At 42.7% G+C, this 24,950-nt stretch overlaps 1 protein-coding gene across 2 annotated transcripts in view; it reads left to right on the top strand.

Annotated features, from left to right (window-relative positions):
* rims2a (regulating synaptic membrane exocytosis 2a) overlaps positions 1 to 24,950 on the top strand; it is a 1,020,455-nt gene that overhangs the window by 400,510 nt on the left and 594,995 nt on the right. The window contains exon 6 of one of the 2 annotated variants that reach the window (XM_080193752.1): positions 8,045 to 8,379. In XM_080193752.1, coding sequence (XP_080049878.1) covers positions 8,045 to 8,379 — 335 coding nt within the window. Of the gene's footprint in view, positions 1 to 8,044; positions 8,380 to 24,950 lie in introns of those variants that run through there. The other variant, XM_080193745.1, reaches the window with a different exon arrangement.

The raw sequence follows: 24,950 nt of genomic DNA, 5'->3' as shown, positions 1-24,950 counted from the left end.
ATTCGTGGCAGACTTTTGGGGCAATATTACCAAACAAATTCAAAGTGCCAAACAAGCATGAAAATGGGAAAGTTTCAGATCTGTTTTTTGAGCGAGTTTAAAAATGCAATCTTATGCCACTCTATGCATCATTGCACAGTCTGTTTCCTGTCAGCAGGGGGCCAGAGCTCGCTAGAAAGCCAGCTGATCACCGTAGAGGGTGCAATTGTGCATGTGCAAATCACTGTCTTCTGTGCAGCAGAACAAAAAGATATGTCAGTCATCTCCAATCTCTGGATATTGCCTGCCATCACCCGTCCCAGGTCAAACGTGCGCACCCCCCCTCACCCAGTTCATTCGATTGCCAACCCCAGGGCGATCATCAGTTGCAGAGTGCGTAGCTCCCCTCCCACCCAACTCGCATTAGGCCCTGCCCCTCTCAGGTCCCATTCCCTTGGCACTGCCCCCCACTTCCTGGTGAGGTGGCAGGGATAATCAATGATGTTGGGGACCATAATTGATCCTTGCCGGTGAGAACTTACACCAACAAGGCTATGAAGAAATAGCATCCTGGGCCCAGTAATAATGTTTAAATCCACATTAACATGGATTTAAATACTATAATCAGCCTCATGCCAGATATCCGGGCCCAGTAATATCATGAGAGGTGAGAAATCGGGCCCAAATCCGTTTTTTCATCTCTCGCAGGATCATAATGGCTTGTCCTGCCCACCAACCAGTGGGATGAGAAGGTAGGATCACCCCCCTTTATGTTCTGTGACATGCAAATGAGTTTGAGCTGAACGTTGGAAAAAAACTATGAAAACAACCACAATTTCTAGCGCAATTTCTGAATGGACCAATGTTAATGCTGAAACAGATTTCCTACACACTATGGTCGGAATTTTCCCAACACTGGAGGGAACTTGTACTGCAAGACTCATTTCACAATCTGTCGTTATCACTGTGGCGTGCTTGTCATTTACAGTTTGATTGGCAGGTCCACATGGTTATAATACAGTCAGAATTACACCTGAGCACCAAATCCGCAAGTTCTGCCCCCAAGCCCAATACTTTCCCCAGTGAAAGAGGGGTAATGAGGTTGGATTGTTGTTTGCACTTCCTTGATTCCTGGAGGCAGCTGCACATTTTTCAGGAGAAGGTCTATATCTGTCAGAGGCCGTTGGATAGGGAAGGCACCCACTTGGAGAGAGACAGGGACAGTGGGGGGGGTGGAGGCTGTTGACTCCTCTTCACCAGCCCCACAACCACCCACAGAATCCCAAATTAGAACACCCAGGGCATTCTTTCTCTCAAGCCCCAGTTTGCAGACCCAGGAATTTTCTCAACTTGGGAGCAAATATTCAGGTGTAATTCCTTTTCTTCCATCTCGTAAGTTGCAATAATCAAGTCTGAGTACTGCATTTTCCATTACTTGGGTAAGGAACATTACTAATGCAATCCTGATGGTGGCAGCATTATACATTCATCTAACTATAAGATTATCAAACTGTGTTTTGTTCTGATGTTTGCACACATGCAGGTAAAATAAATATGTTCAGGATTGGGCATGGACAACATTCCTGAATAGGGCAAAATCTGTTATGATGTATAAAATCCACTCATTTTGTGCAGGTTCCTCTTACCAGGAGCTATTTATAAATAGCTCCAGTTCTCTTTATTCCACCACTGGAATAGACAACAAGAACAAATTTATCATTGATAATAGGTGTTATGAGTATGATATGAGTATGGATGAAGTCTCCAAGTAAAAAAAAATTAACAAAGTGCCCAAACAAAGTAATTTTCTGGGCGATCGGGCTATTGTGACGTAAGTAATTCCTGATTTAAAGCACTTCCCATAGGTAGCATTCAAATGGGAGTCTTCTCAGCCAAGTTAAACATAATTTTGTCATAGAAACTAAACAGAGTAATGCTGTCCACTCCAGACTCGTTGTGAGTAACAACAAAGGTGATGAGTTAGTCGATACATGTTGTAACAATATACATCTGCTCTATCTAACACAACTTAGGCATCATGTTTGCCGCACCATGATGCGTCAACAGTTATACCTCTGTGAGGCAGAATCATTGGTGCAGATTCCTTTTTAATAAAACTACAAACTTTCAAAATTGTAAAAGAAACAACAAATTATAATTGGCAGTGAATGAAGCAACAATAAAAGCAGACACTGAATAACTCATATCTTTCACACACAGTTTTCAAAATCTTCTTGATCTATTTCTTTTTAGGGTCAACAAGAAATACATATCATAATAAAGGTATCTAGGTCATGGAAGTAAATTACCGTTGGCATTCTCCTCATGTTTGTCAACCCTAGAAAAGTAGCTTACAGGTCATAAATATGGATTTTGGGGCTTCTGTAGCTCTCCCTTTGAAGTTATGGAAGATGGGCTCCTGTGAAAATTTATATCTACATAACTTCACAATAGCGTGATTAAACATACGCATAAAACTATTTTTTTTTAGTTTGAGTACTTTCATTAATATATTTTCTCTGAAGCTGCAAACTCTCCAAAAAGTTTGAAATTGCTATTCTTTGCAAAATCATCAGCTGGAAGGGGTTACCAGTCACAGCCCCACCTTTAATTCTAAATTGTCATAAGTGAGCATGAGGAATGGATTATCCCTAGTATGCGTTAATATGGTTCTCTCAATGCATTGGGCATGTCCTACATTTTAAGATGTTGGGACAGCATGATGGCACATGGTTAGCACTGTTGCCTCACAGCGCCAGGGACCTGGGTTCGATTCCGGCCTTGGGTGATTGTCTGTGTGTCTTTTGCATGTTCTCTGTGGGTTTCCTCTGAGTGCTCTGATTTTCTCGCACAGCCCAAAGACGTGCGGGTTTGGTTGATTGGCTGCGCTAAATTGATCCTTAGGGCCTGATTTTACCATTTTGAACCTGGGTGCGATTTAGATCCAACTTGGAAAACTGTTCTCAGGCTCCCCCATATGCACTGAGCCTGAAAAAAAAGTGAGTCTGAATTGCGCTGTGGACGGGGCTTATTGCACCCAAAACGCTGCTGGCCTTTGAACTGGATCGGAGCTTTGAACTGCGCATGCGCAGTGAGAAAAAAAATTGAAAAATGCGCCCCTGTCACATCGCTTCCAAGCTGCAAAAAGCGGATAAAGCGGCCTTGGAGCCAAAAGCAGGAGCGATGCCCGCCCACCCCCCCATAACATAACTGTTCCCCTTATCCACCCAACCCCCGCCACCCAGACCGATTGTAAGAACATAAGAAATAGGAGCAGAAGTAGGCCATCTAGCCCTTCGAGCCTGCCCCACCATTCAATAAGATCATGGCTGATCTGAAGTGGATCAGTTCCACTTTCCCGCTTTCTCCCCATATCCCTTAATTCCCTTGTCTATCAAAAACCTATCTACCCGTGACTTAAACATGTTCAGCGAGGTAGCCTCCACCACTTCAACGGGCAGAGAATTCCAGAGATTCACCACCCTTTGAGTGAAGAAGTTCCTTCTCAACTCCGTTCTAAACTGCCCCCTCCCTTATCTTGAGGCTGTGCCCTCTAGTCCTGCTATCCTTTCTAAGCGGGAAGAATCTGTCTACCTCTACCCTATCCATCCCCTTCATTATCTTATACATCTCTATAAGATCCCCCCTCATCCTTCTAAACTCCAACAAGTACAGACCCAGTCTATTCAGTCTCTTTTCGTAGGCTAGCCCCCTCATCTCCGGTATCAGCCTAGTGCACTCCCTCCAAAGCCAAAATATCCTTGCACAAGTGCGGCGACCAAAACTGCACACAGTACACCAGCTGTGGCCTCACCAGTACCCTGTACAGTTGCATCAAGACCTCCCTGCTTTTATATTCTATCCCCCTCGCTATAAAGGCCAATATTCCATTCGCCTTCTTGATCACCTGCTGCACCTGCAGACTGGGTTTTTGCGACTTGTGCACAAGGACCCCCAGGTCCCTCTGCACCATAGCATGCTGCAGCGTTTCATCTTTTAAATAATAATCCCTCCTACTATTATTTCTTCCAAAGTGGATAACCTCACACTTGCCAACATTATACTCCATCTGCCAGGTCCTCACCCACTCGCTCAGCCTATCTAGATCTCTCTGCAGACTTTTCACACCCTCCACGCAATTTGCTTTTCCGCTCATCTTTGTGATATCAGCAAATTTCGTCACCCTACACTCAGCCCCCTCCTCCAGATCATCTATATAAATGGTAAACAGTTGAGGCCCCAGCACCGATCCCTGCGGCACTCCACTAGTCGCCAACTGCCAACCAGAATAGCACCCATTGATTCCAACTCTCTGCTTCCTATTAGACAACCAAATCTCTACCCACGCTAACACCTTACCCCCAACTCCATGCACCCTAACCTTTTGCAACAACCTTTTGTGAGGCACCTTATCAAAGGCCTTTTGGAAATCTAAAAACACCACATCCACCGGTTCCCCTGTCTACCACACTAGTCACATCCTCATAGAAATCCAATAAATTTGTCAAACACGACTTCCCCTTAATGAATCCGTGCTGCTTCTGCTCAATCAAACCATTCTTTTCTAGGTGCCTTGCTATTTCTTCTTTGATGACGGATTCTAACATTTTTCCAACTACAGACGTTAAACTAACCGACCTATAATTCCCTGCCTTTTGTGTGCTACCTTTTTTAAACAGTGGTGTAACATTAGCCGTTTTCCAATCTTCCGGCACTTCCCCGGAGTTCAGTGAATTTTGATAAATAATTACTAAGGCATCCACGATCACCTCTGCCATTTCTTTCAGAACCCTGGGATGCATTCTATCCGGCCCTGGGGACTTGTCTACCATCAGTCCCGTTAGTCTATCAAGCACTACCTCTCTAGTGACAGTAATTGCATTAAGGCCCTCGTCTCCTACCATCCTTCTATCTTTAATATCTGGCAAACTATTTTGACCCTCTGCCCCCCTTCTCCCCTACTGATCGCCCACAGAGTGGTAGCAGACCACCCCCCTCACACCCTCCACCAGAGATCCATCTGACCCCCCCCGACTCCCCCACCCCACCATTGAGCAATTGGGTCTCCCGCTGCCGTCCCACCAGAGGATGATCTGACCCACCTCCCTCTCCCCTCCACCACCGATCTGAGTCAGAGACCTGCTGGAAGTGCTAAACCTATCCCTTTTGAAGCTGGAGCGCCTGAAACAGATCTTTGCCCAGCATGTCTGTTTTGCGCTAAGTCTGGACAAGCGAACGTGATAGTGAAGGCAGAAATGCTGGTAAAGTCGCATGCAAATACATTTAACTCGCCGTTGCGCCCGTTTCAGGCACGATTCGAATGGCAGCCAATTTTGGGCTTTGGTAAAGTGGAGATCTACGTGGGCGCGGATCGCGTAAATGACCTCACGCCCTACTTTGCCAAGTTTTTGCACCCGGCAATGGTAAAATCGAGCCCTTAGTGTCTTAAGATGTGAAGGTTAGGTGGATTAGCCATGGTAAACGTGTGGGAATATGTGACAAGGCAGCGGGTAAGGCCTGGGTGGGATGCTCTTTTGGAGAGTCAATGCAGACTGAGTGGGCCAGATGGCCTCTTTCTGCATTATAAAGGTTCTTTGGTTCTGTTGTTCTATTGTCCAGTGTCATACTCAGCATTCTGTGGGACATAGCCGAGCTTACAGAATCAGCTGGCCCTACCTTCTATACATTGTAAAGGACATTGTCCGAAATCACTGTAAGGGTTAATTGTAATACTATAGATTAGCTCACGGTACTGTGAGGACTCCATCCACCAACACCATGAGATGGACTCTCAGGTGGACAGTACTGACATTGCCTTTTAGGCCTTTATTTTCTTACCTTGATTGACTGGTCCCATCACACTCTGGATACTAGATTCTTTTCAATTCTATATTTCCCCGTCCCCCGACTCCACTCCAAACTGACCCCCATCACTACTGACTTACCCATGCTGGCCTTGAGTCTCTATACAAGCTGCCATTCTCCTGTCCTCCCTCCTTCTGCCACAGAGTTCAACAAGGCAAAATTGCTGATCTCCGGCACAAAACCAATGCCACTTTTAAACGAATGTGAACCAGGTGCCGTGAAATACTTCTGTGCTGCAGATTTTGGCCGGGATTCTCCCAAAAACAAACTAAAGGTGGGATTTTACCATCTTGCTTGGGTGAAGCTCGTAAAATTCCACCCGAGGCCAACAGAGAATTCTGTTCTTCGAGCCTCGCCTGTCTTTAACCGGACTGGGCGGGGCGATAAAATTCTGGCCTAAGTGAACAGTGGGCGTGAAAATGGGAGATTTTCCTGCCCGTTTTCAGGCGTACTGAGTGGTATGAATCTCCGGCACTCTGTACTCCACAGAGTACCTGAGGGAGATCGTGCCAGAAAGTAGGGGGTTGGGTCTTTTCCCACTGGAGAGGCTGGCAGCATAGTGCTGAGCGGGCCACTGTGTACATGCACCGATCTTTTAGTGGGAAGATCACCGGCCTCTCGGTGTTATCCCCAGCTCCTGCCCTCGCCCGCCTGCCCCATGGCCAGCCCTGATCACCCTCCCCCACCCTCCGTGGAGTGCACAGCACGTTTGCCCCCCCCCCGCCTTGGGGCACTGCCAGGCAGTGCCAGGGTGCCACCCAAGGGGCACCCCACTCTGTCCCCCACCTCCCAGGGATGCCCTTTGTCCCCAACATCGCAATTAGCATACCTGCTCCCCTTTTATGGGGAGCAGTTGCAGACCCTGCTTGCGGGAACCTATCGTATCAGGGGGTGGGGAGACACTAGCGGGTCCAGAGACTACTGTCCCGAGCTCACTAATCACGTAGAAATGTCAATTTCCATTTGGTATTCAGCCTGCATGGGGCTGATTATGTCAGAAAAAGGGGCCTGGGAGATTTGCAATCAGCCTGACACCAGTCATGTGTCCTGCTACAGGCCTCACAACTGGTGTCTTCTGGTCTGCTGCAATGTTTGAGTAGCACAGTGGGTTGGGAGAATCCTGGCCTTTGCCTTGAAGGTAGGATAGAATTTTTAAAAAGTTTTACTCCAATGAGAGTTTATACCATGCATATGTATTGCAGGTAGAACCCACCATAAGTTGGCATGAGGTCTGATGACTTTAGCTCTTTGTCTGTACTTGCTGTCAGGAGAGCAAAATGTTGGCACTCGCCTAATTCAGTCACCCTTAACATCACTCTTCCTGTTCCTGCAGGCTCCACAATATCCGCCCCCATTGTTTCAGGGAAATCTGTTACAGAAACTGGATGTTGAAAATCATTATTCCAAACAATTTCTTCTTTTACCTTTGTTGTCGGATTATTAACTGGTTTCCTTAAATGGGGCAGGTGCCTCCTCAGCTTTTCTGTCTTTTCAGACTGTTCAGTTGGGAAGCACATTTGGCTTGTGACCAAATAAATGGTCTTTCTTTGGACTTCATATTGACACAGAATAAAACAGTCATGGCAAAAATGCAAAAGTGTGAACATGTTTTTTTTACCCTTATGATAGTGTCTGTACCATCTGCTGACGATGTTTTTGACAAATAGAAAGGAGGCATGGTAGGTGGCTTGGTAACTGCACATCATAACATTAGATTTACATGGGGAGTACTTGGATATAAATCCCAGCCTTAGCTGACAGCTCAACTCGTCTATTAGTGAATTTTCCAGGGCTTGATTAGACCCTGGACCTCCCTATTGGCTGATTAAGATGGAGCAGCATGGATAGTGCTTCACAATATTCTAAACTATTCTAGATTATTCTCACTGACTGAAGGAGGAGTTATAAAAATGTGAACATTATCAAGGGAGCAGAATTTTAAAAAAAATCTTATTACTGTAGTTGAAATCTAAAACAAATGTAATTTTGGTGTATTTACATTGCTTACATTTGGTTTTTGCATTTAAATTTATGTGTGGATACAATCTTCATGTTCTAGATTTTGTTTTCTTTAACACCTGGTTTAATTTGCAGAATGTTTAAATATTTGGATTGCTTTTCTTTAATCAAAAGATTTAAAATCTCACTCTAGAAGTGATTTAATTACTGCACTAAGAATAACCTACTTTTCTTGTCTCAGGTGATGTGGGTATGTAACTTGTGCCGAAAACAACAGGAAATCCTCACTAAATCAGGGGCCTGGTTCTACAGCAGTGGCCCGAACACACCGCAGGAGGTTGACCCAACTGAGGCCACAGAGGGAGCGCCCCACAGAAACGAAGAAGCACCACAGGAAAAGAAAGCAAAACTACAGGAGCATTCCCAATTCCAAGGTCCTTTACCCTCAGGGGACATTTCTACACCAGCGTCAGACAAAAACAGACCTCAAGGGCTCACACGACAAGATTCAATCAAAAATGGTTCAGGGGTGAAGCAGCATTCAATGCAGACTGCCAGTGAGATAACCACAGAGAGGTATGCTATTTACATTAAAATGTCCAGGAACTTACATCTATAAGGTGCTCTGGAGCATATTTTGTGTCGTTTCCCACTGGTAATTGCATCATTGAGCAAAATGTTGCATTTTTCTACCACTCTTACCACAAGAGATAATTTGACTTATTTTGAAGTAGCAACTTAGTCTGTATTCAGAGAGGTTATTTTCTGACTGTAGATTGTGTAGTCTAGCCAAAGGATGAACTTAGAACTGAAGTAAATGGTGTGTCAGGCTTTTTTTTTACATTTGATCCCTTGCCATTACAGTGGAGTTATTTTCACAGTGTGCTCTTGTAAGAAAACAGCCAAAAATGTACTTGGAGATATCCTTGTCGCATTTTTTGTGTAACATCACAAGTGGAAAATCAGGATTCACAAACATGCCTCTTGATGTAGAAAAAAGTCCCCCTTTGAAAAGACCCCAATGATGTGTTTTGAATGTCACTGCTGGTGTGAGTTAGAAGCTTAAATAAGCGCTCATGATAATCAACATCTAAGCGAATGTAGCTGCACTGCTTGTTAGTGAAGGCTGATGCAGTGAGAAATCTTCTAAACAGAAATATACTGCACCAGTATGAGGACTACAATTATCTAGCTGCAACATTTACAAAAAAAAATCACAGCTAAAAATCTAATTTCAGTTCCATCCCCCAGAGAAGCAGTAAATGGTCATTGTGGGTATAGCACTTTCTTTGTTTCATGTTTGAAAGTAAGCCAAACAATAATTCTGTAATCCTGGAGGCAGCACAAGGAAAATTAATCAAATTAGATGTTTTGACCTGCTGCTTCCCTTTTACCTGAATGTGTTACTTTTATGAAAAAAATGAAGGCATCATTTATTAATCAGCGTGTGAAGTTTAAGAGATTTGACTCTCAATAGGTACAACATGATAAATGACATCCTGCACATATTTTTACTTGGAGTTACTTGCCTTATTTAAGTCTGGATTATCTGTTCCTAGTCAGTTTTCTAGATGAAACACTATGAAAAGAAAGGACCAAACCTGGTTGCTATGCACAAACCATATCTTTGCTGGCTGGCCCTGGAGAAGAAGCCTGAGATGTGGTATATAATCCTCCTCACATTGCCATAACAATGAAAATGCACAGAGAAAATGTGGCTTGGACCACCTCCACTTTCCCAGCTATAACTGAACAAGCGAAAACATAGTTGATATCCCAGAACACTGAGAGGGGATGTATTGAGCTGGGTAGTTCTAGGTCTGTTTGATCTGGCAGTAAGATGAGGCACATTGAAGTAATACGGTCTGAATCTTCCACTTTCTCAGAGAGCTCTCAATCATTCCCCTTGAAGAAGGCCCCTTGAATATGTGTATCTTGGACTCTCCACATCTTTCCATGAGACAATAGTGAGTAGAGAATAGTAATCTTCGTTTTGAAAAAGACAATTGTATTTTTAAATGGCCTTTCACAGCCACAGGATGTCCTGAAGCATGTTGCAGCCAATGTCATACTTCTCAAGTGTAGTCCCTGTCATACAGGAAGCATAGCAGCTATTTTACAAACTTCCAGAAACACCAATGACAAGGTAATCTGTTTTGGCAATGTGTTTTTATTAAGGGATAAATATTGGCCGAGGCACTGGGGGAAAACTGGGGGAAAAACTCATCTGCCCTTCTTCCATACTGCCATGGAATATCTTATATCCACCTGTGAGTGCAGGCCGGGCCTCCTTTGAAAGATACCTCTGACACTGCAGTGGTCTCTCAGTACTGCATTTGAGTGCCTGCTTGATTTTTGTGCTGCACTCCTGGAGCGAAACTTGAATTCCTGACCTCCTAAATCAACAGGTGAAAGGGCTGCCAACTGAGTCACAGCTGATATGCTTTATTAAAGGGGCAGCTTTGTTTTCTTTTCCTTCTTCTGTGGAACCATGGAAATTAGATGTTAATGCATGAAAATTGCAACTAGGTCATGTGCAACTGGAGTTCCTTACATGCCATATTCAAAAAAGAGGTGAAGCATTAAATTTCAAATATGCTGAGGTCTCATTCCAGTTGCACATGACCTAGTTGCAATCAAAATGGTGTTTGGTTCTTGGCCCATTTAAGACTGGTCATTGCAATGTGTGCGATAGTTTGATTGTTTCAATGTGATGAGGCGTTATGCAAATGCAAGCCTTTTGTTGTTCCTCTCAAGCAGCAGTACTTCAACAGTTGGACAAAATAATTGCAATAGTAATTGTAACCATAAGATAATTGTTCATTATTGTTCCATTTTATTTTGACTTGTGTTTAAATGAAAGCTTCTGTTGCAATTTCAGTGGTTTTTGTTGTGAAGTAACAAACTGCTCCTTTTTCAACTTTCCCTGTATACAATAGGTCTGTGCCAAATGAGAATGGCATTTGTGCCAGGTTATGGTTAATTGTGTCCGCAAACTGGTTTATTGGTGGTGTTTGATAACAGTGTTGTACTGATACTGTACTGCTGTGAGGCTATCACAAGCAGAAATCCAAGTCTCCTGTGTTTAGTGCCACCATGCTGTCAGTTGTGTAGCATACTAAAAGAAACACTTGAGATGTTGGCTGAACAGTGTATATTTGTGGTATACCTATGATTTCATCAACAAATACATTCATTATGGAACAGTGGCTGAGCAGGGATGAATTATAGATGTGTGTGTGGCCCCGAACCGTTTGCCATGAGTGCACTGAATAGGCCAAAACCCCCCTGAGACCTCAGCATATTTGAAATTTAATGCTTCACCTCTTTTTTGAATATGACATGTAAGGAACTTTTTCTCCTTGTTTTGTTGTGAAAAATGAGTAGTGGTGGACTGACAGTCAGGTGAACATCATGAAATCATGAATGTAGAACAATAGACGCTGGTGGAAAAATACAGAACGGTCTGCAGAAAGATCTGTGTGTGTGTTTTTGTGTGTGTGTGTGCGTGTGTGTGTGTCTCTCGGTGTTGGGGTGGGGTGTTTGTGTGTGTGGGAGGTGCATGTGTAGTCGGGGAAGGGGGGGGGGCGCTGTGTGTGTGTTAAATGTGGTTTTTAAGGAAATAGAATAAGCGCCTGCATCCTTTTGCTATTATTTTCACTAAGTAATCATTTTAAGCACAGTTACTGTAAAAATGCTACTATGATAGGTTTACAACAGGCAACGCCCTCCCTTATATACATGCATCTACAAATGCACTCATATTTATTTTATCAGATGACACGTACTAAACAGCCTGTTTCTTTCCCACAACCAAAGGGTTAAAGTATTTTTCTCCTCCCTGTGTCTGATTACTTTTGAGGCCTGATTGTTGGAAGCCAGATGTGCTTGAATTCCTGATGAAAGCATCTAGCCTGTGTTTGTTTAATAAGCATTCAGATATTAGAAATCTGTGACTGCTCGACACTGCAGCTGGGAATGGGGAACCCTCACTGCTGCAAAGCATTATTGCTACAGTCAGTAATGGTGTTTAAAGTGCTTAGCTTCTCTGGCTGAATTAGCGGATGGCGTTTGAACAATTAACTATTGACTGGTGCTCATCAAATCGTAGCTTTTACACAGGTCAGGACGACTCAGGCATTTGATTGGCATTTTGGCATTTGATGATACATATGAGATAGACGGCTTTACTGTATATGGGGGTAAGAGATGAAAATGCAGTTTGAAGCACTGCGTCAGTTCTGCAGCTCTGTTTTAACCAGTTTAAATAGTGTTTTCTCAAACCAACATGACATTCTTCTTCAAAATGAGCTCTTTGAACAAGCTCTAAGCAGCATTGGGTGAGTAAATCACTTCTCATATAATTGCAGAAGACAGCACAGTCTGTTTGGAAATTCCCCATGCCTAGAAATTAATACCCTTATTTGATATATGTAAACTGCATTGGTATAAATTGAAAAGTTGGAATATTGTTCACACATATTGAAGAAAGTAATCTTAAAGGATGAGAGATTTTACTCCAAGGGCACCTTAGGAATTGAAAATCGTAAGTTTTAAAAACCTATATTAAGCTTATGAGGGATTCTCTAAAAATCTGTATTTATTTGTCATTAAAATGTTTAATCTTGACTGCAGGATGCTTTTTCAGTTGTATCTACTTTTTAACTAAGAATTAATATTGTTCTCAATGATAGTGTGCAATATCAAGGTTAGTGGGTTGAAAGAGAAAATTGTGCACAACTTTTTTATAAAGTATTAATTTCACTGTATGCAAACTGTGACATTTTACTATTGTAGTGCAGAAAATGTGCCAAGTTCTCTTAAAAGGATGGTCCTGAAATGTAACATTAATTTCAATTGCTCAAGCAGAATGTTAAGGATATGGGTTTCTTAGTAATAATTTTAATTGTAATGTTATGTACTTTGTTATACATTTCTATTTTAGGAATTTTTACCAGAAATTGATCTTTCAGGGAATCAGTACAATTTAAAAATAACACAAGTAAATGGGGGAAAAAATGACTCAAGAAAATCTGCAGTATCCACAAATTCCTCAGCATAATTGTGCTGGATTGCTGGTACTGTTGCTTTTAGAAAGTGCACAGGGACTTGAGCAGGTGCAGTTGATTGCTTTGGCAACAATTTTTTCCCCTCCTCCTGCTGCAGGGCGACTTCTGGTAGCAATGAATCTTGTAAATCTTGTAATCCACTTTAATGGTCAGAATATCCAGGTAGAAACATAGAGTGTTATAGGAAGATTCTGGCTGTCTAAATGACACATATTGTAACCTCTTGGAGAAATTCCTGTCAACAGCTGAAGCTAAGTACGTGATTAGTGTAGTGGGCAGTGGCCCTTCTTCTGTGTACTGTACTCAGTGGATAGTGTGTGGATGTTCAGGGTTTTCTGCACGATTAGCAGGCTACCAACTATTGAGGAAACCGAGACTTCTGACCGCAGGTACTTTGTAAATTTCGAATTAGCCACTTGAAGAACTGATCGCTTAGCAGGTGTTGGGTTGCATACGTTGTGTAAATTCTGCCATAGTATCAGGTAAAAGACTATACAGAGTGAACTTGAAGCCAGACATGAGGGAAACCATCACAGATAGAAGGTAAGAATGTTCCATTTTTATAGATTTTGTAAATGATTTGCTGGTTGGCCTTGTGAATTAAAGTTGTAGTATTTTCCTTCTTTTGTACTCTTTTTAATATTTTGTACAATTATAAAAATTAAGTTGCATTAATTTGTTTATACGACTTGTGAACGTCCTATAGAAAGCGCATGACAATGAAGCATGTATAAAACTGGAAAGTCGCTGGATTATACACTTTGATCTGAAAACCAGACATTAGAGGTTGCTGCATATTAAAGAATATTATAGTGATGGGTTGCATGTTAACTATTTAATGCCATTTTTTCATATTTTCTGTTGGAAATAGTTTTAATTCTGATGTTTTTGGGTGTAAATATATGTACACTCTGGTCAGCTTATTAATGAAACTGAGAAGACTGGGTAATGTGGAAAAGTGAAAAAAAAACTTGATCAAGGATATCTTTTTTTATTTGAAGATTGCAGAGTTAAAGGCTGTTTCTTTCCAGTTCAGCGTTGTTGTAGGAAATTTGGATAGAGATATGCCAAATCTGCCATACGTTTCCTACCTTATCAGTGCCTGGGTAGAGGCACATCTAAATTGCAGCAAATTATTAATGTAGTTGCATCTGTGACAAAGTGAGATTGAAGCCGTGAAAAGCTTCTACACGATTAAGAAAGTGAAACTTGTCAGTAGCCAGCGATTAATATGCGAGACGCAATGGCACTTTCATTTTCTTTCCTTGAAAATCCAGAAGATTATTTTCTTCTGATAGGCATTGTGTTATCTCAAGTGTGCATAAACAAATACTTCAACTCATGCAGGAAAGACTGGCTTAGGCATGGTTTGTAAGCCACTGACTAAATTCAACATGTCAGCGCTGCCCTCCACTGTTAGCGGTGATCATTGAGGGCAAGATAAGTAGCAGTTTGTCTGGAGTTCAACCTCGCGTTAGACATCCATGAAATTATCACATATTTGCCATATGAAATTTGTATATTAATTGCAGTTGATGTTTGCTTAGGTGGCACTTGCTTCAGAAGAAAAAACAAATTAAGTGTAATATAGTTTGTAATGCCTGCATGACGTTTTGAATTTATTTCGATTTTCTTCTGCCATTCTCCATTTTTGTAAGTTGTATTGTTTAATTGCTTGTATTCCACATGCAGTTCCTCATTTGAGCAGGCAAATAGTTCTGCACCTAGTCCCAGCCAGTAATCAGCTGCCAGGAGATGCACAGCGAGGGGTTTTGTCGATTCATCAAAATAATTTCCTTTGTTTTATCTTGTGAGAAAGCACCTCGACTCTACTTGATGCTTTAGGCCCATGATCAGTATCAATTTAGTTACAACCTGAGCCCATGGGCAAGCATAGACACCCACGTTGTGTCCCGTGAATTTCATTCCTCAGCCAGGATGTTTAGACGGTGCAGGCCTTGCACGCCAATGGAACTGCTGTGCCATTTTCTTCTGCGGAGATGGTGCAGTCCACTGGCATTTAGCGGCTATCACATGCTTGAAACATGTGGGGTTTTCCAAGTAGGAAAACCTAAACTCAGGACAGGTCAAGTTTGGATTTGCTCAAGCACAAGGGTTTCCATATTATTACTCTCAAATTTAGACTCATTTCGCAGTCAGTATCCAAGCATTCTGATGAAATTGCATGATTGTTTAGAGTCACTACCTCAGGTTCGAGGCCAAATACAGCAAGAAAAAGGCACCGACTCACAGCAAAGCCTGAAAACAATACCAAAACAACAAATGATCTTCACAATAATGGTAATTGAATTAGTTTATGAAGATAAAATATAAATCACCCTATAATGCAGAATTGCTCATTTTTACATTATGAAGAAAATGCTCCAAAAAAAAACAACTTGGTAGAGTTTGGTTAGAAATTTCTGAGAAAATATCATCTGATTGAAAATGTTTGCACATTTTAAGTTGCTCTTTAAAAAATCTCTAAGGAATGTTCCATGAAAGGGCTGAAAACAATTTAGAGCTGCACAATAAAGTTAGTTTCGAAATTCAAATGAAGAAGTGCAGAAGAATTTACATTTTGAGAATAGAATTATTCAAAGGTCTAGTTCTCAGATGTCCCCTCAGTTGCAGAGAGCTACATGGTTAGAGAGAAACAGGAGACAGATATTCTTTCATCAGCACTAAATAAGTCATCAGGGCTTGAGGACAGAGTGCAGACTTAGCACAGCTATCAGGAAAACATACACCAATCTAAACGGATTGAACCTCCTTTCATTCTCCCAGTTATCAAGAAAAACATATGTTACTGTTGGACTTTAAGGATTTCCCCAGTCTTTTGGGATGCATAGTATTTTGCTTAATTAATTTTCAAATTCTACACTCCTCCATGTTGCTTATTTGACTCTCTTCTGTTTGTGACATGCATGTAAATTCACTGGCGCATCCTGGTGAGAGGTATCTGTTAAGATCCGATGATTGTTAATGCCGATGACGTTTCCAGGGTCAGGTGGTGTTTCCTGACTTGCTTACAGGACAGATGCCATTGCCATTACAGGCAGATGTGGCTGAACTGCCCCAGCCTGTTGGCCTGTCTGAATGGAGAGTTGCTGGCCAAATTCATTTTTTTGAAGAGATTTCCTTCTACCCCAAGCAGTAAGAAATGCCTGGTAAGACATGTTGTATCTTGTCCCGCTGAAGATTTAGGGTGATGTCCTGTGCCTCTATCCCCGTTGTGTTCCATATATGACGGTGGTCATGTTTGGAATGGTTGCTGACTTCAACTTTCAAAGAACATCATGGATATTTCAGAGTAAGATTGAACTCTGAAGTATCCAACTCCTGTGCCAATTTTAGGATTCTGCTGGTCTCCAATAAAAGACTGCAAATTTTCTTCTAAGTCACAAACTACACAAAGAGCCAAATACATCCTTATGCTTCAAATGTTTACCTCTATTTATGTCACCTACAACTCACTTGAAGGTTGCTGTGTTGCATAAATTGTTGTTTTTATTTCCTCAGTACTTATATTGCTATGAATATCTCTGAGGTAAATTAAAATAGTCATTTAACAGTTGCAAACATAACAAGAACTGCTCAAATGCACACATTTTGTAAAACCAACTTGTAAACAATGTATTGAAGTCCCAGACAGTCAATTATGGCAATGACAGATAACTTTTAACCCTTCTAATATTGAAAAACCTCATTGGTTTTCAAACTATTTATCATTTTTTAAGATGCAGCTAACATTATGTTCAGAATCAAAACAGCATAGTTTGGACCTCCAGTTCATCATTTAGTTGGAACCCATGTGTTGTGGAGGGTTATAAAGGTGGAGGAAGTTAGAGACAGGAAAAGGTAAGACCCTGAAGCGATGTGAAAACAAAGGTGAGAATTTTAAAATTGAGGTGTTATGAGATATACTGCAAGTGTAGGTCGCCAAGCACAAAGGTGTTGAGTGATTGGAATTTGGAATGACTTAGCAAACATGCAGCAGAATGTTAGATGAGCTGAAGTTTAAGAATGGAAGGTATGAGGCCAGCCAACCCACATTGAGAATGTCACGTCTAGAGTTAAGATATGCAGAAGTGACGGATTTGGCAGCACAGAGGCTGAGGTGGGGACAGTGATAGCAGATGTTATGCCTGTGAAAGTCGTTATTCTTGACTGTTGAACCAATGTTGGTCCAGTGCTCATTTCTGGATTGAATAAGACACCAAGGTTCTAAACAATGGATGAAATTTAATCCAGGTGATATGGTTTGCACTGGTGGACCTGGAACCGTGGTCCTGTAGCAGCTGATCAATTAAAGAAAATGACACATGGGCCCAGCCAATTGCATGTCACTTCAATAACGGTATCCGACGTCCCTGCAGACGCTTGTTCCTTCACTGCTCATGTGCCGAACAATCTCCTGGGTTTCATTTTATCCCTTACATTGGCTACTCCCCTGGATTACAGTGCCAATGTATGTCCCTCAGGCTGTTTCATCAGATCTTCTGCCTCCAATCTGTATCCCTTAGACTGTAACTTTGAAAACTTCTTCTGTCTATCTGTTAGTTGCAAAATGGCTAAGCTTTCACCTTGAGGATGGGATTGGGGATCTGATAGGCGGTGATTCCCACTCGCTACTTGTATTATTCCAAAGGCATATTTGATGGTGTTCAGCAGATGCAGATGCCTGCTTAACTATCTTAATTGACTTCCCAGTGCATTGATATGGATCTGTTGCCTTGTTGCATTCCTGCCTACTGATTAATTTTTCTGTCAGTTTCAACTGTGGGGATTCTGACCAGGATGTAAAGCAAATTGGTAGTGGGTGAATTCACCCTTGAAACCTAACAAATAGCCTGCGAGAAATCAAAGACAGAGACAAAACATTCAAACTATTGAAAGGAGGGTCACACCTATCGAAATATTATGATCACTTCGGTCCAGAACTCTGAAATCCAGAAACACCATTTTCATCATTTCGTACCACAGTTCTTAGATTTGACCTTTGTTGCAGAACAGGTCTGTCAAAGAAGTCCTCGAGGTCTTCTGTATATTAACAGCGTCTTTATTTGTGACTTGTAACTGTATGCAATCATACAATGCAGGGTGCAGGCAAGAAGCTATCTTCATATCTCAAACTTATCATGCTTCCTCTCAACATCGCACTGACCCTAGGTCTGGGTCCTGTATCTTCTCATATCCTTGTGTGGGTGGTACTGTACTGAGTTCAATATCAGCTCTTTAAGTGCCAGACCCTTTCCTCTCCCCACAACGCCTTCCACCAACAATGTCTTTATTCCATTGATATAGGGCAGAATTTTACAAAAAATAAATTAGTGCCAAACAAGTGAGGAACCTGGAGAGTTTCAGACTCATTTTTTGGGTGAGTTTGAAAATGTAATCGTACACCATTCAATGCAAGAAAAGTGTCTGGATGTGACTATTGCCAGCAGGGGGACAGGGTGGGAGTGGAGCCTCAGTTTGCTGGAGAAGCCGGTTGCTATTCTCTAGGGGCACCATTGCACAGGCGTCCAGTTTGCACACCCCTCCGGAACTCCTTGCTTACCTCCCCCATTGTCATTGCTTGACCCTATTCTGGCTCTCCTCTACTGAGACTCCGCCATCTTGGCACTGCCCTGGCACAATTATGATGCCCAATGCGCAGTGCCATGGTGTCCATTGGGCACAGCAAGAGTTTCAGCCAGGCACTGCCAGGCTGGCATTGCCCCATGGACACTGGCAGGCCCTGCCCCGAGCACTCAGGACATCAATGGCATTCAGCTCCCCGGTGAGGCTATCAAATATGGTCCCCGTTGGTGGTCTCACCATGGTGAACCTCAGCCAGTGAGATGGTTAAGGCAAGTGAGCATCCGACACTCATTAATAACCTCCTCTTTCTGGGCACCAAGCTGATATTGCCGGACTTTCTGGGACCTTGGATGATAATGGACAAACTTGCTCTGCATATAGAGAAGTTACAAGTGAAATTTAAGTCTGGATGTTTTTTAGTATCTAAGCACTCAGTATAATGCTGCTCTAACTAGCTAACACTAGTGGGAGTCTTTACATTTTCTGCCATCTGGAGGAGATCCAGGGCTACACAGGCATCCCTCATCAGGAGAGAGAAAGTCTGATTATTAATGGTGTATATCAGCTCAAGGGTTTGTTTGTTGCCATACCTTTAGCAGGGTCATAACAATGACTTGAAGTCAGACTCCTGCCACCCTGTAGAGTGGAGGGTCCATTGTTCAAAGCTTTTGAGCCGTGATTCCTCGTTGCACAGGACTGTCACTCTAGAACATGAATTTAATTTAAAATTAATTCAAAGGTCATTTGCCACGATATTGGTATTCCAAAATGATGAACCATACTCTTTGAACTCACCCATAAAGCATGGCTGTGTCTTTTGGTTTTCAGTCTCAATTTTGTGGATTACCTTTAGGCAACCTGTGTGGTGCATGGGATTTTAACTCACACAGTTTACCTACTCCATGTCTGTTGGAGTGGAAGCACTGGGCTGTCCTCGTGGAGCACTGATGTCTCCCGCAAGGATATTTTGTACCACAACACTGGCAAGGTTGATCTGCTGGGTTGTTCAGGAATTATTGCCTGCTCTGACTTGGATTGTCCCTGCATCTTTGTGACCACATTCTCTCTCTCTCTCTCTCTCTCCGCTGCACACCCCCCCCTCCCAACCAATAAAATGGATTGAGGGTTAGGTCCTGTCTCATATTGTGTTTTCTCCACTTAAGATTGTCCTCTGTTGTTCTTGTGGGTCGTGATGTGGAGTTGCTGGCGTTGGACTGGGGTAAACACAGTAAGAAGTCTCACAACACCAGGTTAAAGTCCAACAGGTTTATTTGGTAGCAAAAGCCTGTAGCTTTCGGAGCGCTTGCTGCCCCTTGGTCAGGTGATGGATATGCTCACCACTCACCTGACGAAAGGGCAGCAAGTGCCCCGAAAGCTACTGGCTTTTGCTACCAAATAAACCTGTTGGACATTAACCTGGTGTTGTGAGACTTCTTACTGTGTTCCTGTAGGTTAGACAGTCAAATTAACTCTACTGCCTTGTGTAGGGTAAGATCATGTTTAGCTTTTAGGAAGCCAGGGAGCAAATTGTTTACAATACCCATCTTGGATAAGCTCAGACTTTAAATCTCAATTTTCACACCCCTCTGCCTTCCTGCAGAGATCATTTATGAAATAATCGACAGGTTCCCCAGGCACTTGGATGCTATTATTGAATTTAGCTCTTTCCAATATTTTGCAGAAATAAATGTCAAAGGATTTTAAAGCCTCCTCAAATTTGGCAGATGAATCAATATCTTGTCACACGATTATGTCATCAGCAATTAGCCCAATTATATAGAGAAGAGTATTTACTTGTTCTGCTTCTGATTTTTTTTAATTTCAATCAGAAGTAATGCTGCATATGAAAATTATTTCCCTCCAGAGACTTCAGTTTTGTGACTGATTTAAACTTTGGGTGAATTATAGCGGAGTTAGAAGTGTGGATTGTGATCCATTTTGAAGATCTTAAAAATAGAGGGGTGAGGGGATTCTTCACTCCTATTTTCAGGCGTTAGGACCAGGAGGTGGAAAATCCTGCACGAGTCCTGAAACGCATTTTACATTGGCGGGATTTCCCATTGCAATTGTCCCCACACTCTGCCAATTATGGAGCAGGTATCCCGACATTGACCATTGGAATCCTCATTTGAATATATTTAAACATAATTATCAGACCTTCTGCCACCTTTTCAGGAAGATAGTTCCAAAGGCTCGTGACCTTCTGAGAGAAGACATTTTAGGCGAAAATTTGCAGGTCTGTTTGCAATGGGCACAAATTCCATATTGGCTGCTAAATCTCAGGAGGGGACCATAACTGAATTTGTGTCAGTTTGATCTTAGTTTGAGATCGGCCCTGCCTCCTGCTGGTGCCATAATTAGGCTAATGGCCATGATTTGCATGAATTTACATCAATTTAAATATAATTAAATGGCTTTAGCCATAGTATCCGGCCCCATTGAACACTTCCCCCTAGCAACATGACATCACGCCAGTGCGAATCACTACTGGATTTTGAACATGAAAACCAGTCGTGTGACCTCGCTAGGGGTGTGGAGGTTTGGAAGCCCCGGGCGGTTGAGGGCCAAGTCTAGGCTTGGCCCCCGGTACCCAAGCAAAGTGCAAATGCCGTAAAAACGAAAATGGTGACATAAATCACAAAAAAATGCCCTAAAGAATAAACGAGTGACTTAAAGTGAACAACATTCAGATATAGAAACAAGGAGCAAGAGTAGACCATTCAGCCCCTCGGGCCTGCTCCCCCATTTAACAAAATTATGGCTAACCTGATACTACCCTCATGCAGTGCCAGAGAGCACTCGTATGGGTACTTCCATGGAGGGCTTCCCCTTATGTGTGATGTGGTTGGGAGAGGGGTGCATGCTGATGCCAGTGCAGGGCATATGGGTGGGTTTGGTTGGGTGTCACTCCAAAGCTTGTGGAGGGGCAGGAGGGTAGTGGAAGGGAGCTTTTTTTTTTGAAGATTGGTGTGCCCATTAAAGATGGCGCCCTGATCTCTGTGGAGCCAGCCTTAACGGCTCTATCAGGCCCCGCCTGCCAGACTTGACTGCGCATACACACACCCTATTTGTTTTTGTAGTTTTGGTGAGAAAAATGCTGGTTTTTAGTCGGAACCTAACAATTTATCTCTTCTTTTGGAAATTCCACCCTTTGCCTCATCTCTGTTTTCAGTTGCAGCCCCTTATTTTTTACCATTAGTCCATTCTCTCCACTTCCACCCTGTCAAGGATCTCTTATGTTTTACTCAAGTTGCTGCTTATTCTTCTAAACTCCAGTGTATACAAGCCTAGTCTGTCCAGCCTTTCCTCAGTAAGAAGTCTCACAACACCAGGTAGAAGTTATTTGGAATCATGAGCTTTTGGAGCGCTGCTTGCCTTGCAGAGGTTGCAGTGGCAGGCTTGTGTGGTGTCGTGGTCACTGTTCACCTGAAGGCTGGATACTTTGCTGCAAACAGTGGTCCGTTTGCGGTTGCGCTGTTGTTTGAAGGCAAGTCGTAGGGATAACCTTGGTGAGATGTTTCTCTTCATCGATGACATGCCACAGCAACCTCTGCAAGATGTTCCAGTGCTGGATCCTCTCTGGGAATCTTTGCACTCTCACAACTGGATGGCCGTGCTGTGGTACTGCTTCTGCATTTTTATGCATTGTCTTCTTTCCGCAATCTGGCCTCTTTGTTGTTGCTCATATTATTTTCATCTCATTATGAGCAGCGATGGCTCTTTCTCTCTCTCTGTTTTTCCCTCCCCAACCCCATTTGTTGCCAGGGTTTTGTATTTGTAGAAGATAAAATTAACAACAACCATCAATCATAATGCTGCCTGCCCATGACAATTCAAGTGGAGAGAGAGTGCACTCTTTGGATGTGTTTGTGTGCAGGGTTTTCTTTCACTCTTTCCAGGACTGCCAGGGATGTACCAATTTGCAAATATGTTTGACCGCAGGCTCTCAGGGACAATGATTTATTTTTAATTTTAGAGGAGGTACATCAAAAGCAGGTGCAAAAGGAAATGAACCTGAGAGCACAGGCCCAGCAGAAAATTCTGGAAGAATTATTCAGAATATTCAAAATTTATTTACAGATTTTTTTTCCTGAAAAGACCGAGAGAAAATCCTGCACGTAACACATTATAGATATACAATTGTGAAGAATATGTTTCCATTCTAGTTGCATTGTTACTGGGGAAGCAGTGCTTTAATTGATGCCTAAATGTTAATTTTATCTTCTGAAGCTGACAAGGGCCCAGCAGTAAACTGGTGTGTGTGTGTGTGTGTGTGTGTGTGTGTGTGTGTGTGTGTGTGTGTGTGTGTGTGTGTGTGTGTGTGTGTGTGTGTGTATGTACGTGTGTGTGTGTGTACTTCGAATGCACGTGGTGTGATTGTGTGTGTTAAAATGGTGTCACATTGGTTAGTGAAAATGAAAATGGAACCCTTCATAACCAAAAAGTAACATTCAATAAAATTGAGTAAGGCAGTTTCTATCCCTCAAAAAATGCTCTTGGAGGGAGTGAGGTTGGGGGCGGCCGGTGGGGGGAAATGCGTGGAACTATTTTGACCTCTGATTCTGAATCACCTGCTCCCACGTTATTCCATGGCCCCTCTCACCATGAATTCTGCTTTGGTAGGTTTCCTTAGATTCTGCTCAATGGATTCACTTTTCCTAACAATTAGCCAGCTCACTCTTCAGTGTGCTAAACTGCAGTCTGAAAAATCAGAGCTAATAGAGGGATCAAGGGAGATGAAAAGGGGGTACAGCTGGATGTCATCAGCATATATGTGAAACCGAACGTGTTTTTAATATCACTGAGAGGTGACATGTGGGTGAAAAGTAGATGAAGCCAAGGATATATCCTTGGGGAAGATCAGAGTTCATGATGAAGGAGCAGGGAAAGAAGGCATTGCAAGTGATCCTCTGCTGTGACTGGATAGATAGGTGGGGAACCATGCATGAATAATTCCACCCAGCTGGATAACAGAGGAGAGATGATGAAGTGTGGTTCACCTTATTAAAGGCCACAGAAACATTGGGAAATAAGAAGAAGGATAGTTTAACATGATCATAGTTTTTGACTTTGAGGACTCTTTCAGTGCAGTGAAATCATAGAACCCTACAGTGCAGAAAGAGGCCCTTCGAGTCTGCACCAAACACAATCCCACCCAGGCCCTACGCCCATATCCCTACACATTATTCCCACTAATCCCTCTAACCTACGCATCCCTGGACACTAAGGGGCAATTTCTTAGCATAGCCAATCAACCTAACCCACACATTTTTGGACTGTGGGAGGAAACCGGAGTACCCGGAGGAAACCCATGCAGACACGAGGAGAACGTGCACACTCCACACAGACAGTGACCCGAGCCAGGAATCGAACACAGGACACTGGAGCTGTGAAACAGCAGTGCTAACCATTGTGCTACCTTGCCACCCAATGGGGTGAAAATCTGATTTGGGGTTTCAAACATGGAGTTGTAGAAATGGTGGGCATCGATTGCAGACAAAAAGTTACATTTGTATCGTCCCTTTCACAACCATAAAATATCTTGCAGCACTTCATAACCAATGAAACACTTTTGAATTTTAATTGCTGTTATAATAAAATCAACACAGCTATCAATTTAGGTATTAGGAACTCTCACAAGCAGTCATGTTAGAATGATCAGATCATTTGAATTGTGATGTTGATTGAGGGATAAATGTTAGTCAAGACACCAGAGCATAACACGCTTACTCTTCCTCGAAAGAGTCAACACCTTCAAGAGCACTGAAGAGGAAAAACAGTAGTTGGAGTTGGTGCATCAGTTTCTGAGGACAGAGGGATCAAGGCTAAATTCAGTTGAGGACAGAGATAATGATAGTTGATGAGAAACAGGACAGGCAGTAACAAAGGACAAAGGAGAGGGCATTACGAACAGTATCAGCATTATGGGGGCCAGAAAGGCAAGTTGGGTGATCACAGGTTGATACGATGAGTAGGAGGTGATCTTGTGGTGGCGATGAGGGCAAGAGGGGAGATTCAAGAGAAACTAGAGAAGGATGCAGAGGACTAGGGCAGAGGGAGCTTAAGAGAAGGTTTGACTTGGTTGGCTGTGGGAAAGCAGGTAAGCAACAGAGGTAACTGAATGGATGGTCTCATAGACAGAGAAGTTCATAATCTCATCAAACTTGTTGTTGGAAGTGAGTGTCAAAGGCACTGGGACAAGGTGTTTAAGAAGATGTTTGTACTGCAGAAGAATGAGCAGGTTAGGTGGATTGATCATCCTAAATTTCCCCTTAGTGTCCATGATGTGTAGGTTAGGAGGATTAGCGGGGTAAATACATGGGGCTACAGGGATAGGGCCTGGGTGGGATGCTCTATCTGAGTCAGTGCAGACTCGATGAGCTAAATGGCCTTCTTCTGCACTGTGGGGATTCTATGATTATATGGTTCCAAGAGGAGCCAATGAATTTTAGAATTATCTTGGAATAGTTTTAAGTTCTCAAGGAGAGCAGG

Source organism: Carcharhinus amblyrhynchos, chromosome 8, assembly GCF_965287045.1.
Source record: "Carcharhinus amblyrhynchos chromosome 8, sCarAmb.v2.hapA, whole genome shotgun sequence".
Taxonomy (NCBI): Eukaryota; Metazoa; Chordata; class Chondrichthyes; order Carcharhiniformes; family Carcharhinidae; genus Carcharhinus; species Carcharhinus amblyrhynchos.
Note: the sequence above shows the minus strand (reverse complement) of the source record. Positions and strands in the feature narration are given on the sequence as shown.